The sequence below is a fragment of the Canis lupus genome, chromosome 17 (genome assembly GCF_011100685.1).
Source record: "Canis lupus familiaris isolate Mischka breed German Shepherd chromosome 17, alternate assembly UU_Cfam_GSD_1.0, whole genome shotgun sequence".
NCBI classification, from domain to species: Eukaryota; Metazoa; Chordata; class Mammalia; order Carnivora; family Canidae; genus Canis; species Canis lupus.
Genome location: NC_049238.1, coordinates 49773899 through 49795028, shown reverse-complemented (window position 1 = coordinate 49795028; position 21130 = coordinate 49773899). Strand labels below are relative to the sequence as shown.

Sequence of the window (21130 nt, the reverse complement as noted above, 5' to 3'; positions counted from 1 at the left end):
AGGGTGGTTGGATAGTGAGTGCAGGGAATTGGAACAAGTGATGGACCACCATCCCCACACTTATGACAACATATCCCCACTGGCTCCCTCCTTGGTGTCTCAGCCCCCTCTGGCCTGTAAAACCCGGGAGGACATGGACCGTATCTATATGGGATCAGCAAAACCAATTAATTGTCACTTAGGAAAACTTTCAAAGCATTGGGACCACTGTGGGCCTCCCCCATCTCCAGCACCAGCTGGCGCCCATCTGGGAGTTCCTCTGGCCAGGCCATCTGGCTGGGCCAGGGGAAGCTGGTGGGAACAGCAGTAGAGGCTGGTGCCCCCCCTCTTCCTACCTCTCAGAGAGCCTGGGCCCAAGGCCCCGGCATCACTAGAAGCTGGAACTGCGAGGAAACAGAAGCTTGATTTAGAATAGGGGGTGGAGGGATCCCTGGGTGGCTCAGTGGTTTAGCTCCTGCCTTCATGCCCAGGGCATGATCCTGGAGTCCCGGGATCGAGTCCCACGTCGGGCTCCCTGCATGAAACCTGCTTCTCTCTCTGCCTATGTCTCTGCCTCTCTCTGTCTCTCATGAATAAATAAATAAAATCTTAAAAAAAAAAAAAAAAAGAACAGGGGGTGGAGGTGGGGCACGGTGTAACAGGAGGTTTAGACGTTCCAGGTTTCTGAGAAGCATGCAGGGAAGGTGCAAAGGGTGCAGGCCTGGGGAGGTAGAATGCCTGGTGGCAGAGGGACTGTGGGTGACCCGAGACTAGGGAGAAAAGAGACCCAGTGGAGGGTGACACAGGTGAGGCCCAGGGTCTTAGGTAACAAACATGCATGTTTGATGACAGGTCCCCATTTAGGTGAGATGTGCCTGTAACAATGCCAGTTGGCAGGTTCCGGCCTGGTTTGCGGCCTGACTGACCCTTCGAAGGAGATAAGCTATGAGCCAGGATGGGGGGGGGCCCCTAAACACCGCTGTGTCACAACACCCAGACCGAAAGGGTGCCTGGACTTCCCATCAAGGAACTCCCTGGATCCTGGGACCCAGCCTCTGGGCGGGGGACCCAGTGCTGGCGATGAGCTAACTGGACCAGGTACACGCTGTGCCTACAGGACTCGCCGCTGTATCAGAGGCTTGGGGACAGGGGGTCAGGCCTGAGGCTTCTGTAAGTATCCGGAGTTCTGAGCACTTGGGGACGAGCGGCAGGTCCCAGTGTGGCAGGCCCGAGAAACTCACCAACCCCATTTCCTCTTCCCGGATACACATCCCCAGCCTCCCTTCAGGCATGCCGGGCCAGTGACGGGGGCTTGGCCAGTGGGGGGGGGGGGGGGGCTGCACCACTTCTAGCTCTAGCCCCTGTTAAATCCCACTCCGTCCTCCCTTCCAGCAGAGATAGGGGGGGCAAAGCAGGCTGGGGGCATTGTGGCCCCCGTGCTTCTCCCAGAATTCTTCCCGCTCTCTTTCTCGGCCCCCTTTGCTCTGTGCTTCAGCTCCTCTTCCGGAAGAAGCTGGGCCCATTTCTCTTCCTGAGACTGGGATGTCAGCCGACAGGACACCCGAGAAGCTTGGAAAAGCATTGGTTGGTTTCTGCTTCACTCTCGGCTCCTCTGCAATGACCCTAAACCTGCCACTGAGCTTGTACGCTGGGAAACGAGCCCACCCAGTGGCCCTGTCACCCCAGCCAGTCGTACAATGAGGTGTGCATTGTGCCCTCTGAGACCCCAAGGGCTGCCAGCCAAGCCCAGCCGAAATTGCTGACCACCGATGCGTGAACTAAAGAAATGTTTACTGGTGTGTTGTTTTTGTTTTTTAAAGATTTTATGTATTTATTCATGAGAGACACAGAGAGAGAGAGAGAGGGAGGCAGAGACACAGGCAGAGGGAGAAGCAGGCTCCATGCAGGGAGCCCGATGCGGGACTCGATCCCTGACTCCAGGATCACGCCCTGGGCCAAAGGCAGGCGTTAAACTGCTGAGCCACCCGGGCTGCCCGGTGTGTGTTTTAATGCAGCCCTCTCGTGGCACTGGATAAATGAAACCACGGCCATCCCAAAAGACAGAAAGGAGGAGAGCCACCCTGCCGCCCCCCAGTTCCCACGGAAGGAGCAGTAGGCTCTCACCGTGCTGTCGCAGTGACTCTCGGGGCCTGGCTTGCTGCCAGGGCAGAGCCAGCCCTCCCCGCACTAAGGCACAAGGAACCGGATCAGGGCCCCCCCGCCTGCCCCTGTGCCTGCGAGGCCTGAGCAGAGGGCAAGGGGTAGACAAACACACACGAAGGAATAGCAAATAGCCTCCAGTTCAGGGAGGGGAAGAACTGGCCCGTCTTCTGGAAGCCCATGCGCTGGTAGAGGGCCACGGCCGAGCGCTGCAGCATGGTGGTGTGGAGGACCACTTGGCTGTAGCCCTGGTCACGGGCGAACTGCAGGACCGTCCTGAGCAGGGCTTTGGCCACCCCCTGACCTCGGCACTCAGAGGCCACGCACAGGTGGAAGAGCTGCAGCTGCTCCCTCCGCAGGGGGCAATCGGCAGCGGGCAGCACGCCCACCATGCCCACCACCTGCCCGGCGGCCTCGGCCACCCAGAAGCAGGAGCCGGGCTCACCCAGGTAGGACTTGGTGATGTCAGACAGGTCTGAGCGCAAACACAGGACTTTAAACTGGACCCAGGGGTATTTGGAGAAGAATCTCAGGGCAGTGAGGAGGGCGAGGCTGGCGACGAAGACCAGGAGCCAGGAGCCAGAGGCCAGGAAGAGGGCGAGGGGCACCCCAAGCAAGAGCGCCAGGGTTCGGGGCAGCTTCAGGACGTGGCAGAAGGTGGTGGGGGCGTGCTCCTCCATTCCCTTGGAGAACAAGTCCAGGACCCGTGGGCGGTCCCTCTCCTGGTACTTGCGGATGTGGTACGGAGCCATGGGCGACCGCGGGCCCGGAGTCTCCAAGCGCAGGAGGGTGAGTGAGCTGGTGTCCTCGCGCACCGCCCGCAGCCCTGGGGAAGAGACGGGAAGCCCCGTGAGTGCCCATCTCTGCCACCGCCCACGCGTCCCGGAGACCCTGCTCGAGGGCATTTATTTTTGCTTCTGCCCTAGAGGATGTAGGTAACAGCCACTGGGAGAATGTGTGGGGCCAGAATGATTTGCATGTGATCCTGGCTCCATCCCTTCCTAGCTGTGTGGCCTTGGCATGTCACCTAACTTCTCTGAACCTGTTTCTTCATCTGTAGAACAGGATAAAATGAAAAGCTGCCTTCCGGGATTGTTTTGAGGATTTAATAAAATAATACACACAAAGCTCTGGTGTATAAAACACCCTCCTCTCCACCCTCCTTCCCTTTTACCGGCTCACTTAGCTTCGTGGTACGACGGAGCAGGCACCATGCAGCAGCCAGACCATGTGTCCCCCCGCCTGCCCGTCCCTCTCTAGGTACCATGCATGGCAGGAATCCTGTGTTCCCAAGTTAAAGTTTCAACAAAGGCTCCTTCTCCCACCCTTTTGAAAAAGATTTGATTTTATTTGAGAGAGAGAGTGAGCACGAGTGGGGATGAGGGACAGAGGATGTCGGGGCTGGAAGCAGATTCTCAGCTGAGCAGGGAGCCCGACTTGGGGCTCCACCCCAGAACCCTGAGATCATGACCTGAGCCGAAGACAGACGCTTAACCAACCGAGCCACCCGGGCGCCCCCAGGCTCCTTCCCCCTCAACTGCAAATTTTGGGGCTGCCGAGGTGGTATAAGAGTCAAACATCAGACCTGCTACCCAGAAGAGGGTCTGGGGTTCCAGGCCTCTCTCAAGACACTGTACTTCAACCCGAGCCCTCTCACCTGCTACCTCAACAGCCTTGAATGTCCAGAGCAGTGTCAGGATGGCCTCTGCCCTCAGCCTCTGACTGGCATCCAGGAGAGACTGCCCGGGCTTGCTTCACCACCAGGAACCAGGCCTTCCCCGATGGCCACCTCATTGGCTGGTTTCTGCACATTTCATAATCATAAACCCCAGGATCCTAAGGCTGCGCCTGGGCCATGAGGGAGCAGGAATTCCATTTTCCTCACTTCTATGATTGCTCGGGAATTCGCCTGGAGGAGGAAGCAGGATCTGGAAGGTCTCAGGAGATCTTGCCCTTGCAGATGGCCTACGCTCTTCCTCCTGTGGTGGTTCACGCCTGGAGCATCTCCCAGTTGGCACCTGGATGTGCTCTGGTGTGCACCCGCGTCTCCTTCACACAGCCTCTAGGAGCCTGGAGATTGCAAGCCTCACCCTGTGCTGTCATCATGGGCCAGAGCCCAGACCCCTGGCTCAGCGCGCAAGTACTCTCCCTGCCCAGGCTCTACTCTCTTTCCTTCTTTCCCTCCCTACTCTCCCTGCCCAGAGGGAAACACCATCTGCAGTTCCCTGCCCTCATCTCACTAGGCCCTTCCTTTCCTTCCTTCCCTCCTTCCTTTCCTTCCCTTCCTTCCTTTCCTTCCTTCCCTTCCTTCCTTCCCTCCTTTCCTTCCTTCCTTCCTTCCTCTTCCTTTCCTTCTTTCCCTTCCTTCTTTCCTTTCCTTTCCTTCCTTCCTTCCTTCCCTCCTTTCCTTCCTTCCTTCCTTCCTTCCTCTTCCTTTCCTTCTTTCCCTTCCTTCTTTCCTTCCTTTCGTTCCTCCCCTCCTCTTCCTTTCCTTCTTTTCCTTCCTTCCTTCCCTCTTTCCTTTCCATTCCTTTCCTTCCTTCCCTCCTTTCCTTTCCTTCCTTTCCTTCCTCCCCTCCCTTCCTTCGTTCCCTCCTTCTTTTTCCTTCCTTCCCTCCTTCCTTCTTTTCCTTCCTTCCCTCCTTCCTCCTTTCTTTCCTTTCCTTTCCTTTCCTTTCCTTTCCTTTCCTTTCCTTTCCTTTCCTTTCCTTTCCTTTCCTTTCCTTCTTTCCTTTCCCTTCCTTTCCTTCCTTCCCCTCCTCCCCTCCTTTCCCTCCTTCCCTCATTCTCTTTCCTTCCTTCCCTCCTTCCTTCCTTTCCTTCCTTCCCTCCTCTTCCCTCCCTCCCTCCCTCCCTCCCTCCCTCCCTCCCTCCCTTCCTTCCTTCCTTCCTTCCTTCCTTCCTTCCTTCCCTCCCTCCTATTTCTTCTCCCCTCCCCTGTGATCCCCTCCTTTCCCTTCCTTCTTTTCTTGGTACTCTTGTGCAGGATTCAAGTACTAAGTGCCTGGCGACCTCTTCACCTAGAGCAACGCTGCCATGCAGCTAATGGGCACAGCCTGGGGTGCACCTGCTGTACGTTCTGCTCCTTAGTCATGGTCTGTGCTGTAGCAGCTGTGAAATTTTTTGCACTGAGATCAACTAAAGCAGGGGACAACAAAACAGAAAAATCCCTTCTCTGGGACACATATATGCTGTCGAGGGGGCTGCTTCCCCCACCTCCAAGACTCCGGTGCGCCTCTCCGCTCGCCCCTCACCCCGACGCACGGTGAAGCCCCCCAGCTCCTGAAGCCAGGGTCACAGCGCCCCTCAAGCATATGCAAGCATGGGACGCTCCTGTGGGCCACGTGGGCAGGCGGCCGGGAGCAGAGGGCCCGGCACACCCAGGACGTCGGCGCTGGGAGGCCCTCGGACCTCCTGCCACCGGGCGCGGGGAGCCCCGCAGCCTCTCACACCCGCGGGGCGGGGCTGCGGGGCTGCGGGGCTGCGGGAGCGGAGGCGTGAAGACCTTGAGGCTGCGGGACAAAGGCGAGGTCTTCCGGGAAAGTTGGCCAACATGGCCAAGGAGGGAGGGACAGGGAGGTGAGGGCGCCTAGGGCCTGGACGCGAGGGGCCTGTCCTCCCAGGTATGGAGTTTGGACTCTACTCCAAAAGCGGCGGGAGGCCACCCATATGCTTTTACCCGGGGAGTAATGTAAGCAGGGGTGTGTGTACTTGTGTACGTGCATGTGTGCGTGCACGAGTGTTGCTCTGGCTACATCTGGAGAGTTGAATGGGAGGAGACAGTCGTGGAAGCACATATTCCCCACCCCACAGGCTAGGTACAGATACGCAGGTTGCTCTCTGTCCAAGAGCACCTGGCCCGGAAGGGCTAGTCCCAACAAAAATAGGGCCCTCTTGCACTCGCCAAACCGGAGTCCTACCACAGAGCTGAGTCTGGCCAAAGAAAAGGGACCCGTTTCTTATTTGCTCAAAAGCATCACTGCCCACTGGGCTGTGTATCTAATGGGCTGTGACTGTGTGAAAGGGGTACCTTGTTCTATGTCCACTAAGGAGCCACATGGGCCAGCAGAGGCCCTACAAGAGTCAGTGGTGGCTTGGACCCAAGTGAGGGGACCCAGATGGTGAGAAGCAGCCCACTCGTAGGTGCATTTTGGGGGCTGAAATGGCAGGAGTTTATAATGACCCAAATGGCAATAAGGACAAGGAAGGGGTCAGGGATGACAACCACATTTCTAGAAGAACTAGAGGTGCTGGAGAGAGTCAGACTTGGAGAGAAAGATCATGGCTGCCCCTAGTGGTACCATCTTGAGGCCTGGCGGCTGGGGTCTGGGCCCAGTGAATGGAGACTGCTGACATGCCAGGTCTTTGGCACTCAACAAGGCCACAGGGGTAGAGTTTAACATGAAATCTGAGGGGTGAGCCATGATTTTGTACATTTTAACATTTCAATGTTAAGCAAAATTTGAACGAGGAATCAAAAGGGAGGGACAGAGGACTCCAAAGTACAGTGGAGTTTTCCTAGCGAGTCTAATATTAACCAGTCAAAACCCTAATAGTCAAAGTGAAGGACCAGAGTTCTGTGGTCTGTCCCCAGGCCTGTACTCTCTCTGTACTCTCACCGGGCTCCTGTGGCCTGTGGCTCCTGTGGCCTCCTCAAAACTCAGGGGCCTTCGTTTCCATTCAGGCTTTTCATCCTTCCTCACAGCCATAAAAATGAGATTTATTGACATGGGGTGGGGGGGTCAAAATATAACTCCAAGAAATAAAAGACTATAAAACAGTAGGTTTTAACTCATTTTGGTAGACACCTGGGTGGCTCAGTCAGTGAAGCGTCTGCCTTTGACTCAGGTCATGATCCCAGGGGCCTGGGATCAAGTCCTGCCTCAGGCCCCCTGCTCTGCTGGGAGATGCTTCTCCCTCTGCCTCCGCCTGCAGCTCCCCTTGCTTGTGCTCTCTGTCAAATAAATGAAGTCTTACAAAAAAAATCTTATTTTTGGAAAAATATAACTCAAAACTGCCAGACACAGCATGCAGAGAGAAACATCTGAGTGATTGTACTAGATGCTGGCCGCAGCTGTCTCCAGATGGAGGACTTATGGGTCATTCTCTGTGTAAACCATGAAGCCTGGAGTGTGCTGAGGCTCCAGGCTCCTGCCTTCAGATGGCGAAACGGAGGCTTGGGAATCTACCTGGCTCTGCCTTAGCCGGACCTGGGAATCTAAAGGCACCAAGTTAAGATCATGAACTCCTAAAGGTAAGGCAGATGTGTTTATTCTATTATTTCATGTTTTAATTACCTGTTGTAGTGTGTGCAATTCAGTGGCTTCAGCACACTCACGATGCTGTGCAACTGCCGCCTCTACCTGGTTCCAAAGTATGTCCACACCCCAGAAGAAACCCCCTGGCCTCCATGTAGTCACTCTCTCTTCCTCCTCTCACCAGACCCTGGCAACAGCTAACTGGCTTTCTGTATATGTCATTTAAATGGAATCATGTGATATGCAAACTTTTGTGTTGAGCTTTTCACTTTGTTGTTGTTGGTTTTTAAAGATTTTATTACTTTATTCACGTGAGACACAGAGAGAGAGATAAAGGCAGAGACACAGGCAGAGGGAGAAGCAGGTGCCATGCAAGGAGCCCAACGTGGGACTCGATCCCGGGACTTCAGGATCATGCCCTGGGCTGAAGGCGGCGCTAAACTGCTGAGCCACCAGGGCTGCTCTCACTTTGTTTTCAAGGCTCACACACGTAGCATGTGTCAATAGGTCATTGCTCTTGATGGCCGCGTAATATTCCATGGTAGGGATATCCCACGTTGTTTATTCATTCCCACCTTTTGACTATTGTGTGTTTTTTTTTTTAATTTTTTTTTAAATTTTTTATTTATTTATGATAGGCACACAGTGAGAGAGAGAGGCAGAGACACAGGCAGAGGGAGAAGCAGGCTCCATGCACCGGGAGCCCGACGTGGGATTCGATCCCGGGTCTCCAGGATCGCGCCCTGGGCCAAAGGCAGGCGCTAAACCGCTGCGCCACCCAGGGATCCCCTTGACTATTGTGTGTTATGAACATTGGTGAACAGGTTTTGGGTTGAGCACCTGTTTTCAGTTCTATTGGGTATACACCTAGGAGTGGAATTTCTGGGTCAGATGGTGATTTTATGTTTAACATTTTAAGGAACTGCCATACTGTTGTCCAAAGTGGCTACACTGTTTTACTTTCCCCGCCATCAATGAGTCCTATTTTTTTTTTAACTATCTGCCTCAGCACTGGTGCCACTGCATAAAGAGAAGAGATTGTTGCTGTTTACTGAGAAATGAGATGCCTGGCACTGTGAGGAAGCTATTTTCCTGTGCTCTACAATTTGATATTCCTGACAACCTAAGTACTAAAGACATTAATGTCCCCATTTTACAAATAGGAAACCAAGGCCAGAAAAGCTGAGATCTCCTATCCAGGGCCTCAGAGACTCACCATTGTTCCAAAGGCTGTGGATTTAAGAGGAACATGTCACTAAACTCCATGCTTCTATCTCTGAAAAACATTCCCCACTGCACTACTGCAGCCCAGAAATGTGCCAGTGAGATGGACAGGAAGTGGCATTGCGTTTGGAAGTCTCAGGGAGAAGAGACAATCAACTCAGCTTCGTTTAACTTAGTTCCCAGAATCTCCCCTAACATCTTGTCAGGGCTCCCAGTAACCTGATGCCAGGCCAATGCCCTAAACTTCTACTGACAACTTACCATTTAAAGAAGATGAATGGAAGAAAATCATGATGAATGGAAATATCCTTTCAAGGGAAGAAGACAGTGAATGGGTCATCCTTGGTAAGGTGTTCGGAAATCCTAGGACAATGATTCTAGCTCTACAGAAATGTTCTGTAACTTTTCAACTAATTGAGACAATGAGAGGGTATCAGGCCCCAACACTCAATTAGGGTAACTTCAGCAGATTTTATGCAGATGATCAAAGGGGCTAATTCTGAAGGTATGGTGGGTTGAGAGGGACCGAGAATGGTGCAAGAACCAGGTGTGTTATTTCTCGGAGGTGGGAGAGGTGAAAGGCACCTGATCCAGGTATTGAAAGGTTCAGGGACAAAGCCAGCTCATGTGAGCTTGTAGGGAGGAGTCAGGAGAATGTGCTGCCTCTCTTCCCCTCTCCAGACTCCTGCAGGCCTCTCGCTGGCCAAACCCAAGCAGAAGCCAAAGAGAAGAGTCCTCTTGCTGCCATATAGGTCAGCCTCCAGACAGGGAGGCGGGGAAATAGTTGAAGGGTGATTTGGAGGAGAGTGTGGGAGGTCAGTGGCACTAAGGACTATGGAAAGGTCAATAGCAGGCAAATTTGACAAATACAAATTGCTCATTCTGAGACCAACCAAACTAGGTTGTGCTTTCCTGGATACTGTGATGGGAGTTCAGGGTAGCTGCTGTCAGCAAACCAGCAGCAAGGATGGGGGTGCAGAATGGCACCTTCCTGCTCTGAAAAGTCTCTAATGAGTTCAACTCCCCCCCCCCCCCCCCCATAATTCCACTTCAGAGAAGCTATCCTAAAGAAAGGGAAACATGTACAAAGATTTATTTGGAAAAGTGAAACATTGAAGGCAACATAAATGTGTAAAAATAGGAGAATAAGTACGTATGTGACATTTTACACGTCAATAAAAAGAATGTGAGTGATGGCACGGGAGGGGTAGTATGCTGGAGATGTTAGGAACACAGGGCCAGACTTGTAGCCTGGGGTAGCTGAAACACTGCATCAGGGGAAGAGATGCCTCTGAATGGGCAGGTCTGGGCGAGGCACCACCTTAAGCAGCTGATCAAACTCTGTATCAGCAGTGACGGGCCAGCCCTCATGTGCCTCCTGATAACACACAATGGCAAGGACACAAAACTTACCTACTCTTACTCCCAAAAATATTTAAACTGACTTAAATCATCAACGAATCCAAATAGTGTGGGATTCTGAAAGACATCAAGGGTGCTCCTCAAAAAATGTCATTATTCTTAAGAGGTTTACTTTAAAGGATATGAGGTATGATAACTAAACACTGTATAGGCTGAAGTGCCAGGTCTGCAACTTACTTTCAAATCAGTCAGCAAAAGTATGTGTACACCGGAGTACAGACAGGAGAGCCAGAGGCAAGAGCAAACTAGTTTAGGAAAATGTTAACACATAGTGAATTCACATGAAAGGTATGTGGACTTTTATTGTACTGTTAATTGTCTTGCAGGTTTGAAATTTTTTGAAATAGACTTCAGAGACTAGATCTAGTTCCTTGCTAGTAAAAATCTCTTGGGATTGTAGTAAGGACTAAATGAGGTAATGTGTATAAAATGTTAAGCACACTACCTGCAAGAAATGTACTTATGTGCTTTATTATTTATGATGATAGAAATCACTAAGTATTTCCACCTCCCTGCTTTCTGGCACGTGGCAGGATCACACTTCTGTCCTTTGTGAGGTTGGCAGGACCACGTGACTAGCTTTGGAGATAAAGTTCTTGAGTCACTGCCCTGTGTGTTTACTGCTTCATGCGGGCTATGCAGACTATGCAGACTATGCATGACACAAACTTTTGTCCTGTGAAACCAGTGAGCCTTAGGGACTTTAATCGAAGCCTAACCTAACCCAGAAGTCCACAAAGTATGGACCTCAGGTCAAATCCTGCCCACTACTTCTTTTTGTCAACTGAGTTTCACCAAAACACAGGTATACGCAACATTTATGACCTGTGGATGCCTCTGCACTATGACAGCAAGAGTTGAGGTTATGGCCTGCAAAGCTGGAAATATTTACTATCTGGCCCTTCATAGAAAAGTTTGCTGACCCCTGACCAAGGCTGTCTTAACTGCTGCAATCAAAATAGAAGATAAAGTAGGAAAAGAAAACCCAAACCATTTCTAAAACATGGCTTTATATTAGCTGTATGACCTTGAGCAAGTTACTTATTTGTGTAATTTTTTAGTTGCCTTGTGTGTAAAACAGTGGTAATACTAGTATTTACCTCGTAAGGTTATGACAAATAAATTCTTGTATGTAAAACCCTTGGAACTGGGAGGCTTAGAAGGGAAATGCTGGAACAGCCAGAAGTAAGGGCAGGGATATGAGCTGATGAATATAAAATCACTGAGGCAAGAACCTAGGAAACACCCAATTATTCCAATTTTATAAAGATGAAATATATTTGAATAGAAACAGATCGGAAGACGAGAACACATAATAGCAACAGTGGCTATCTTTTAAAATATTAAGAGAGAAGATTAGGCGTGGCTTTTTTTTCCTTTGTTGTACCACTGTGTTTTCTACGATTGAACATATATACATTTTTTAATCAAGAAAGAAAACTCCACTTTTTAAAAAGAAATGCTGACAATATCTAATATTTCTGTCATTTCACAAAACATCTTTTGTTGACATTCTACAAATGATGCCATCCAATAACGTTCCAATACTTTCTTCTTGTGAAGATAGTTTATATATCTGTAAAAATAGAAGACAAATCATAATATATTAGCATTATACATTATACATTAATATATATTAATTATATATTATAATTATATATCATATAATACATAATATATAGAATATATTATATAAAATTATATAATAATCACGATATATTAATTATATATTAATATATTAATTATACATAATATATTAGCATGCTAATATATTCATGTACTATTCATTTTCATTATACAAACATGTATGAGTTAAATTATTTTTTATTTAACTACTGGGATAATGGTATGAAATCACAAGTCACGAACGTGATTAAAATATGCCAAAGTAGATGGCAATTCATCACTTATGTCAAAAGTTCCCTTTAAATTGCAGTTATGGTTATAACCCTCTAAACACAGAAACTAAATTGTACCAATTTTAAAAGTGTACATCTAGACATTAAAGATCAAGCCTATACAGTGCATTTGAAGTGTAAAATACAGAATACATTTATCCTTAGAGAATGCTTTCATCAACTTTTTTTTTTTTTTTTTAGGATTTTATTTATTTGAGAGAGAGCAAGTGAGAGAGTGAGAGAGTACAAGCAGGGGGAACAGCAGAAGGAGAGGGAAAAGCAGGCTCCTCACTGAGCAGGGAGCCAGATGTGGGGCTAGATCCCAGGACCCTGGGATTATGACCTAAGCCGAAGGCAAACGCTCAGTTGAGCCACCCAGGTGCCCCTTATCAACTAAATTTCTAACTATATTTTAAATAAACCTCCATCTCCTAATTCTTAGCTTCTATAATTATTTTTTAAGTAATTCTTAATTATATTAACCTTTCTTAAAAGTTAAAAAAAAAAACAAGCACTGGTGATCAGTAAGCAAACAGAATCAGTATTATTCATCTAGCACACTTTTTCTAAAAATAGATTTACAAACCTTTTTGACTTCTGTAATATTTGTTATGTCAGGAAGGTTTTTCAGAGAAACTTGATGACCTTCTACCTGAGATATTAGGTCTTCTTGATTTATCTGTTTTTCTCCCTCTTCAATGTAAACAATTAGAACTGAAGTGTCTTTTGCTGAGATACCAAATTTTTTTAAAGCTTCTGAAATCTAAGGAAAAAAAAAAAAGACAAAAAATCAGTAGTTTCTGTGTCTGAGATATCTCCCCATCGGCCTCCTCCCTCTCTGATCAGGTTCTTATTCTCCATATCCTAATGGTTCTCTCCACCTACAGTGTTTCTGTTCAACAGCCCTTCCACCAGCTGCCAGCTCTGCCTCTAGACCACTCTGCTCACAGCTGCACCTCCTTCCTGCACAGTCAAGCCCACTTCTTGGCATGGCATACAAACACCCACTCCCTCTAGTCCCTGGTGACCCTCCAGTCATGCATGCCTACCTTCTAGCCAGCCTGGACCGTGTGGGGGTCCCATCCTTTCACATTTTTTTCCTGTTCTCAAACTCTGTCCTCTGCCAGGAGTCCCCTCATCCTTCGCTGTCCAGTGTACACGGCACTCCTCGCTGCACCCTCTTACATGGGTTGCTTCTTTGCTGTTTCCCTAGGTTTGAATGATTATTCCCACTATACTATTTATCTTAGAACATTTGGATTTCTGTCTTGTTTCCTGGCCTTCCTCAGGAGCGTATTTGTTTCTCCCTGGAACTGTAGCCAAAAGAGGAACAAGTCCAACTGATGTTTATTCAATTGATGATATTAGAATCTGGTTGTGTTAATAGTAGCAGTAATACTAAAGTTTCATCAGCAAAACTTCAGGTATTTTTTATGTGCCATAGATGGGCTGTCTTCAGCTCAGTAACTGGTTACTATCAGTATCTCAAACCTTGAACTCTGTGCTCCGGGTATGTGAGTGACATGGTAAGGGCTGTTCCAGGTAACTGGCAAGCTTCTGGCTATGGAAAAGACATGGATTCCTATCCTCAAGAAGTTTATAGAGAGAGTAAAAGATGTGCACGATAACACACAAATATCCATGCTTACTGTTTTACCATTTAAATGTCTGTATTATTTAGAGGGATCTTCCTGACCCTATTATATGGTAAGAAAGACAGATAAAACTATCCTCATTTAATGTACCTAAGCTTTTGTTTACTCAAATGTGAGAAGACTGCAAAGCTTATTTGTCTAGCAGCAGGCAGTGCTAAATCTCAACTCTGTCCAGAACTCTCTTAACGATTATTTTAGTTTGTTACCAACAAAAGGTTTATAGGAGTTTAGCCTCCAACCCTAGGGAACACCCATTATCATGACAAAGTTAACAGAAATAAAATGAAATACATATTAATTACATTGTTATTTGGGGAAAGGTTGAAAATAATTTCAGTTGATAGAGTTCTTGTCTTCATTTTTCCTAGTTTGTAGAGATGAACTGCTTTGTTTGCTGCAACAAGTATCTGAAATGGATCCACAATCTACCAAAGAGAACAAAAAGAATTACACATGGAGAATCTGAAGCATCCTGGAGATACATGTCTTATCTTTGGTAACTCCAATGTCAGGCTGTTTTAGTCATCAGAATTTCTATGGACTATGTTTTCAAAATTACTGGGTGTTCAGAAAAATCATAGAATTTTAAAGCTGCAAGACAAATAGTAAAAAAAGTTTTAAATAACATTTATTGAGGACTAATATCATGGGAAAAGCCATATTCTAAATATTTTACGTGTATTATTTTAATTCTTAAAACTATCCTATGAAATCCGTATTATTATCCATGTGCAGTAGATGAGGAAACCAAAGCAAAGACTGTATGGGCTTAAATCCTAGCTCTGTCATTTATCACCAAGGGGACTTGGGCAAATTGCTTAATTTCATCTGTTAGATGCAGATAGTCATAGTAGTTACTTCACAGGGTTGTTGTGAAAATTGAATGAGTTGGTATAGAGGAGGCACTTAGAACAATGGCAGGAACAGAGTAATAAGCATTCTCTAAACGTCAGCCATCACTTGCTTAAAGTCCTAAGTAGCAGAGCTGGGATTAAATCCTGCTGCCATGGTTCCCCAGTGTGTGCTCCTAACCACAATGCATGCCTCTTGTGAAGAGATCTTTTTTTTTTTTTTTAAACTAACATCTTTTTAAATTTTTTATTTACTTTTAAAATTCAATTTTGTTTACATATACTGCATTATTAGTTTCAAGGGTAGAATTTAGTGATTCATCAGTTGCATATAACACCCAGTGCTCATTACATCAAGTGCCCTCCTTAATGCCCAGCACCCATCTAGCCCATTCCCTACCCACCTCCCTCCAGCAACCTTCAGTTTGTTTCCTAGAGTTCAGCATCTCTTATGGTTTGGCTCCCTCTCTATGTTCATCCTATTTTATTTTTCCTTCCCTTCCCCTATGTTCATGTTTTGTTTTTTAAATTACACGTATGAATGAAATCATATGGTATTTGTCTTTGACAGAATTGTTTCACTTAACACACATTGCTACAAATGGCAAAAAAGATTTCATTCTTTTTGATGGCTGAGTAATATTCCATTGTGTGTATATCACATCTCCCTTATCTGTGTATGGACATCTCATCTCTTCCCGCATTTTGACTGCTGCTATAAACATTGGGGTGCAGGTGCCCCTTTGAATCCTGTCCAGAAATTTTTCTAGTTCAGATGAGAAGATGAAGATCCAGGCATTGTTGTTATACCAGAGCCAGACCACAACCTTTCATATCTCCTGAGGAAGGTCCTGGCACTTTGGCTTCTACTGAATGTTAAATTCAAGGCTGGCCTAGTCTGACTCCACAACTTGGACAAGAAACTTTACCCAAAGATGACAATTTTAGGCTAACCTATAACATCATGAAAAATTAACATATTCTTAAATGCCTCCTTATAGTTCCTCTATTCTCACTTGTACTTACCACCTTAGGGTTTATTAATGAACCATCAATAGCACCTTCCATGGCCTTTTTTCTCAAATCTCCAGCATTTTTTACATCTTTAAATAATAGAAGGGTCACCCTGCATTCAGGAAATAGGTCCAGCTGATGTGTTAACTGCATTTCATAGGCAGGATTCTATTTGCATAAAACCAAAAAGACCAAAAGACTTCATTTGTTTAAAAGTTAACATTATAATTCTCTAAAAAATATCCTTGCTAACAAATAAAAATTATTTTAATAATGACAAAACTATTAAACTAGAAGAATCCATCCCCAAAGCATATCTGGCATCCTCATGAGATGTTGTCTTTCTACCCCGCTGAGTTGTTTCTAGCTTCCTTTTCCATTCCTCAGAAAGAATCAAGGCTGTACAGGTCTCCTGCTTGTACAGACAGGATCTGATGCATGGCTGAGGGGCAACTTCTCTAACAGACAAGTAGAAGCAGAATGTTAGGAATTTTTTAGAACATAGGTTACTTATGGTATTAATGAAACCTCACTCCAGCTTAGCCTTTTTAGCTTTCTGGTCTTACCATTTTATGTATATTTTAAGTAGAACCTAGACACAAATATTAAGAAAATGATTTTATTGAAGAAAGGATGACACTTGATTCAAAGATACTCATTTTACACATGACATTTAAGCAGAGAGGGTATAATTACTAAAAAATCAGTACTAGCCCTTTCTTAGATTAATAAGGACAAAGACCTAAAGAAACAGATGACAAGAACTTGACTAACTAGAAAGACAACCATATTCTTGAAAAATTAAGTATTGCAAAAATCTGACTTTTAAAACAATTTCAGTCTTAAGATATTTTGGTGAGGATTTATAATGATAAATTCATTTTATCCTTTTACATGGTAGGCTCCATTTCTAGGACTGTTTTCCAGGAATAATTTAAAAACCTGAAAATTTATGTAATTAGATGTCCTTCTCATCATCTTAATAGCAAAAAATTGAAAACAAACTACCTAGCTGGGCAGCCCGGGTGGCTCAGCGGCTCAGCCCCACCTTTGGCCCAGGGCGTGATCCTGGAAACCCCGGATTGAGTCCCATGTCAGGCTCCCTGCATGGAGCCTGCTTCTCCCTCTGCTTGTGTCTCTGCCTCTCTTTCTGTGTGTCTCTCATGAATAAATAAATAAAATCTTAAAAACAAAAAACAAAACAAAACAAAAACTAGCTAGCTAATAACAGGATTTGTCGTGACTAGACAACCATTAAAAACTGGTCTTGAGAGCAGCCCAGGTGGCTCAGCGGTTTAGCGCTGCCTTCAGTCCAGGGTGTGATCCTGGAGACCTGGGATCGAGTCCCACGTCGGGCTCCCTGCATGGAGCCTGCTTCTCCCTCTGCCTGTGTCTGTGTCTCTCATGAATAAATAAATAAATAAATCTTAAAAAAAAAAAGCTGGTCTTGAAGAGCAGTTAAGGATGTGTGAAAACAGCAATAAAGAACATGGAGTAGGAACGCCTGAGTGGCTCAGCGGTTGGGCGCATGCCTTCCGCTCAGGTCCCTGATCCCAGGATCGGGTCCTGCATCCGCTCCTGGCGGGGGAGCCTGCGTCTCCCTCTGCTTGTGTCTCTCATGAATGAATGAATGAATGAATGAATGAATGAATGAATGAATGAATAAATAAATAATTTTTTTTAAAGGACATTGAGTAAAAACATCTGAGTGAAAAACAAAACATAAAATGTAGCATAAATAGCGGGCTTCTCCAAAAAGTGTCTAAAAATTTTACTGAAAGGAAACTACACCAAAGAGTTATCTCTAACTTGGGAGAATTACATGACTTTCTGTTAGGAAAAAAACAGTATATGTGAATAATGTCCTGGCACACGGTAATTCAATCTTTATTGGCATGGTCATGTCCAGCAGGGGAAAAAAAAAAAAAAAAAAAAAAAAGAAGATACCGAAACATAAAACGAATATATTCCCAATTACACAAAAAAAGATGCACACGGAAATCAAAAACATGAAACAGACCAAATTATGGCCATCTCGGGTGGTAGGATTATTAGTAATTTTCATCTTCTTAAAAAAAATGTGGGGAAAAAATGTGGCTTCTGAATCTTCTACAGTGACCACACAATATAGGAAGACGTATAATCATGAAAAACCCCTCTTCGCCGTTTATGGGTTCACACTAAGGAAAAAGGAGCCCTAGCAAAAGTCCAAATATAACTCGGAATCACCGCTGGGCACCTGCCTCTCGCTCCACCGCAACAGCTAACCCAGAGCGCCGACGACTCGACCTCTTAGGTGTCCGCCCCGCCCGGCCCCGCCCGGCCCCGCCCGGCCCCGCCCGCTTCCCGCCAACACCCAGGCGCTCTCCCCCAGCGGGGCGCCCCCGTCCCACGCGCCCGCGGCAGGAGCAGCGAGCCTCTCTCTCCACAGAAACCACAGCGGGTCCTTCCGCCGCTCGAGCTCTGCAGCCCTCAGACCCTCCGTCGGAGAAGCCTCCCCCTCCTCCGCTCGAGGCGCATGCGCATGCGTCCCGCGCCCGCGCTGCGGCCTCCCCAGTTTCAAGGCTCTGCCCTCCGACAGGCAGAACTCCGACTCCTTCCTCTGTCCCTTCAGCCCGCCGCGAAGAGTCCATTTACCTGCGCGCCCCGGGCCCAGGTCCCTCTTAGTAGCGCTCCTCGGTCCTTTCGCGACGTCAGCGAGGGGGGCGGCCGTCCCCGCCCCTAGCCCCCTCCGGCCCGGCCCGCCGGGACCCACAGCGCGCGCGCCCCGGGTCCGTCCGGAAGACCTTCCCCTCGGAAACAGCTCTCGCTTTCCGGAAGCGGGGCCCGTCCTTCACTTCCGGCGACGGGGACGATTAGGTGCCGAGGCTGGACGCTGAGGTCTCCTGGTCTCCCACGTCGGTTTCCTCCTAGGCAAAGAGCAGCGTTGGCCAGGATGACGTCTCCGCTGCAGTCCTCTTCGGGGCCGGCGGGACTGGTTCCCTTCTTGCACTCGGTGCGGTCATTTGGGGACGACCTCCTCGACTGGACCGCGACTTGCCTCCAGTACTCAAGAGATCGGGGACAGGACGCTGATGAAATCAGCCTCGCCCTGCATCTAGCAGGCTCAGAAATCTGTCATCCCTAAGTGTATCAGCCTCCAGGAGAGGACGTAATCCCCTAAGTAGGCTGGAAAGAATTATTTTCCATGTTATGGCCGGGGCTCATCCTGGTCAATATTTTTCTTTACTCGGGAAAACAGGTAATTTACACAGGTAAATAACAAATAGAAGTAAGTTGTTGGGTGAATATGTGGTATGGAGAAAAGCAAGGAAAGGGAGGAATGCCTGGCCCTGGGGATTCCGATTTCAAATAGGATGGTTAAGATCTCACCTGAAAGGGCCCTTAGAACAGTAACTGGAGGAGGTCTGGAAGCAAGCTGTGTATCTGGGAGAACAGCCTTGAAGGCAGCAAAGAGTTCACAGGCTCTGAGACACCCAAGGCCTTCGCCTATTCAAGGGATAGCAAAGAGAACCGTGGGCTCGAGCACAGTAGGAATATAGAAGTGAAAAAGATACTCTGACCAAAGACTGGTATCCATCCACACTATATAAAGAATGCCTGTTCTGTATGTTGGCAAATTGAACACCAATAAAAAATTTATTATTAAAAAAAAATAAAAAAATAAAAGCAAAAAAGTGAATGCCTGTAACTCAGTAAAAACAATCTAATTAAGAATGGGTATAAAAAAAATGGGTGTCACATCTGAACACTTTACAAAAGATAGATGAATCAAGCCAATACAACACGAGATGTTTGACATCATAGATAAGTGCAAATTTAAAACGCAATGAGCTGCTAACTACATACCCACATAACTAAACTTTTAAAAACTAGTAGTATAAGTGTTGTCAAACACAACTGGTATTGCTGGCCTGAATTTTTAAAAATAGTATAACTATAGAAAAGTGTAGCAATTTCTTTAAAAATCAAATGTGTATTTACTCTACTCAGCAATTTCATTCCTTGGCATTTATCCAGGAGAAATGAAAACATGCACAAAAGCCTGTTCATGAATGTTCACAGCAACCTTTCTCTTAAGAGAAAAAATGGGAAACAACCAATGCCCAACAACAGTCAATGGATAAACAAATTGTAGTAAATTCATACAAGGAAATACTACTCAGTAACAAAAAGTAATGTTAAAGCTTTTTTTTTCCTGGAAAAAAAAAATAGTAATGTTATTGATACTTGCAACTGTATTTGCAACATGAATGAATCTAAAAACATAGCAAAAAAAAGTGCAAGAACTAGAATTTAATATATTACTGTATGATCCCTTTTCTACAAAACTCTAGGAATTAAAATTTTATTTTAGAGGGACTGGAAAGCAAAAGAGTGATTGTTGGAAATGGAGTGGGAGACAAGTACTGGAAAGGACCCCAAGCAAATCTTCGTCATGAAGCCAGCGTTCTAGATCTTGATGTGGTGTTAATTACAAAAGGAGTGTGACTTTGTCAAAATTCATCTAACTATGCACTTTAAAAGTATATTTTATAGACTATAAATTATGCATCAATAAAGTTGATTAAAAATACTTTTTTTTTAAAGTGGCTCAGTTTTTAGCAGCTTATTTGTAACCCCCCCAAAGCTGGAAACAACTGAAATGTTCATCAAGTGAATGGATATACAAATTGTATATACATACAATGGACTACAAGTTGGCAATAAAAGGAACCAACTATAGTGGCATACAGTAACATGGATGAATCTCAAAATAATCATCCTGAATTTAAAAGGCCAGACATAAAAGCAGTACATATTTTATGATTCTGCTTATATAAAGCAGATCAGTGATTGCTTAGGTAGGGGGCCTCAGGTGGAAAAGGGGATTACAAAACAACACAAGGAAACTTTGGGGGTAATAGATATGTTCTGTCTTAATTGTGGCAGTGGTTTCATGATTATATACATGTCAAGTATCAAACTGTACATTTAAAAACACAGCGTAGGGGATCCCTGGGTGGCTCAGTGGTTTGGCCCAGGGCGCGGTCCTGGAGTCCGGGATCAAGTCTCGTGTCGGGCTCCCGGTGTGGAGCCTGATCCTCCCTCTGCCTGTGTCCCTGCCTCTCTATCATAAATGAATGAATGAATGAGTGAATGAATGAATGAATGAATAAATATAAATAAAAATAAATAAATAAATTTTTAAAAATAATAAAAAAAAACAGTGTATCATGTCAATTATATCTCAAACTTCTATTTATTTATTTTTTTGGAGATGGAGGTAGGGAGGGGTAGAAGGAGAGGGAGAGAGAATCTTAAGCAGGCTCCATGCCCAGCATTGAGCTTAACACACAGGGTTCGATCTCATGACCCTGAAATCATGACCTGATCCAAAAATTAAGTCAGATCTTAACTGCCTGAGCCATGAGGAGGCCCCTCACCTCAGACTTTTAAAAATCACGAGACAGTAATTTATCTGTATTTAAATAGGTACAATTAAAAAATTGACAATACTAAGTGCAAGTAAGGATGTGAGCGACTGGAACTCCTATAACCCAACTGATGGGGATGTCAAATAGTACAGCCATTTTGGAAAAACTTGGCAGTTTCTTATAAAATTACACCTCATAGCAGTCTCACTGCAAGGCAAATAAACACATATGTTCACATGAAAACCTGTATAC

The 21130-nt window shown here is 46.1% G+C and overlaps 2 protein-coding genes and 2 long non-coding RNA genes across 6 annotated transcripts; 2 read left to right on the top strand and 2 right to left on the bottom strand.

Annotated features, from left to right (window-relative positions):
• Window positions 1–664: 664 nt before the first annotated feature.
• Window positions 665–1778, top strand: LOC111090661. The gene is made up of 2 exons (XR_005372555.1): window positions 665–1149; window positions 1475–1778. It is a non-coding gene; the product is annotated as an uncharacterized LOC111090661 (long non-coding RNA).
• Window positions 1779–1829: 51 nt separating this feature from the next.
• NAT8 (N-acetyltransferase 8 (putative)) lies at window positions 1830–4423 on the bottom strand. Its single transcript, XM_038561746.1, has 2 exons — window positions 3797–4423; window positions 1830–2965 (listed from the first exon to the last, which is right to left on the bottom strand). Exon 2 carries the CDS (start codon window positions 2889–2891, stop codon window positions 2187–2189), a length of 705 nt encoding a protein of 234 aa, XP_038417674.1. The 5' UTR covers window positions 2892–2965; window positions 3797–4423; the 3' UTR covers window positions 1830–2186.
• A 600-nt stretch (window positions 4424–5023) lies between these two features.
• LOC102153138 lies at window positions 5024–14773 on the top strand. Of its 2 annotated transcripts, none has more exons than XR_005372554.1 (3): window positions 5024–7393; window positions 8407–8966; window positions 13965–14773. It is a non-coding gene; the product is annotated as an uncharacterized LOC102153138 (long non-coding RNA). The 2 variants fall into 2 exon arrangements; XR_005372553.1 differs by having other exon boundaries at window positions 8036–8966.
• TPRKB (TP53RK binding protein) lies at window positions 11289–18265 on the bottom strand. 2 transcript variants are annotated; one of them, XM_038561745.1, is made up of 5 exons: window positions 18099–18265; window positions 15474–15573; window positions 13899–14021; window positions 12528–12704; window positions 11289–11619 (listed from the first exon to the last, which is right to left on the bottom strand). In XM_038561745.1, the coding sequence occupies exons 2-5, from the start codon at window positions 15513–15515 to the stop codon at window positions 11533–11535; spliced, it is 429 nt and encodes a 142-aa protein (XP_038417673.1). In that variant the 5' UTR covers window positions 15516–15573; window positions 18099–18265; the 3' UTR covers window positions 11289–11532. The 2 variants fall into 2 exon arrangements, with proteins under 2 accessions (XP_038417673.1, XP_038417672.1); XM_038561744.1 differs by having other exon boundaries at window positions 15474–15629; window positions 18099–18263.
• Between the last annotated feature and the right edge of the window lie 2865 nt (window positions 18266–21130).

Excerpts from the sequence above, each read along its gene's own strand:
- TPRKB (XM_038561744.1), bottom strand. The coding sequence starts at position 15,614 with ATGCAGTTAACACATCAGCTGGACCTATTTCCTGAATGCAGGGTGACC. Across the intron at positions 12,705-13,898 it reads ACCTTTCCCCAAATAACAAT|ATTTCAGAAGCTTTAAAAAA; the intron begins GTAATTAATATG and ends TTTTTTCCTTAG. Across the intron at positions 11,620-12,527 it reads ATATTACAGAAGTCAAAAAG|ATATATAAACTATCTTCACA; the intron begins GTTTGTAAATCT and ends CTATTTTTACAG.
- NAT8 (XM_038561746.1), bottom strand. The coding sequence starts at position 2,891 with ATGGCTCCGTACCACATCCGCAAGTACCAGGAGAGGGACCGCCCACGG.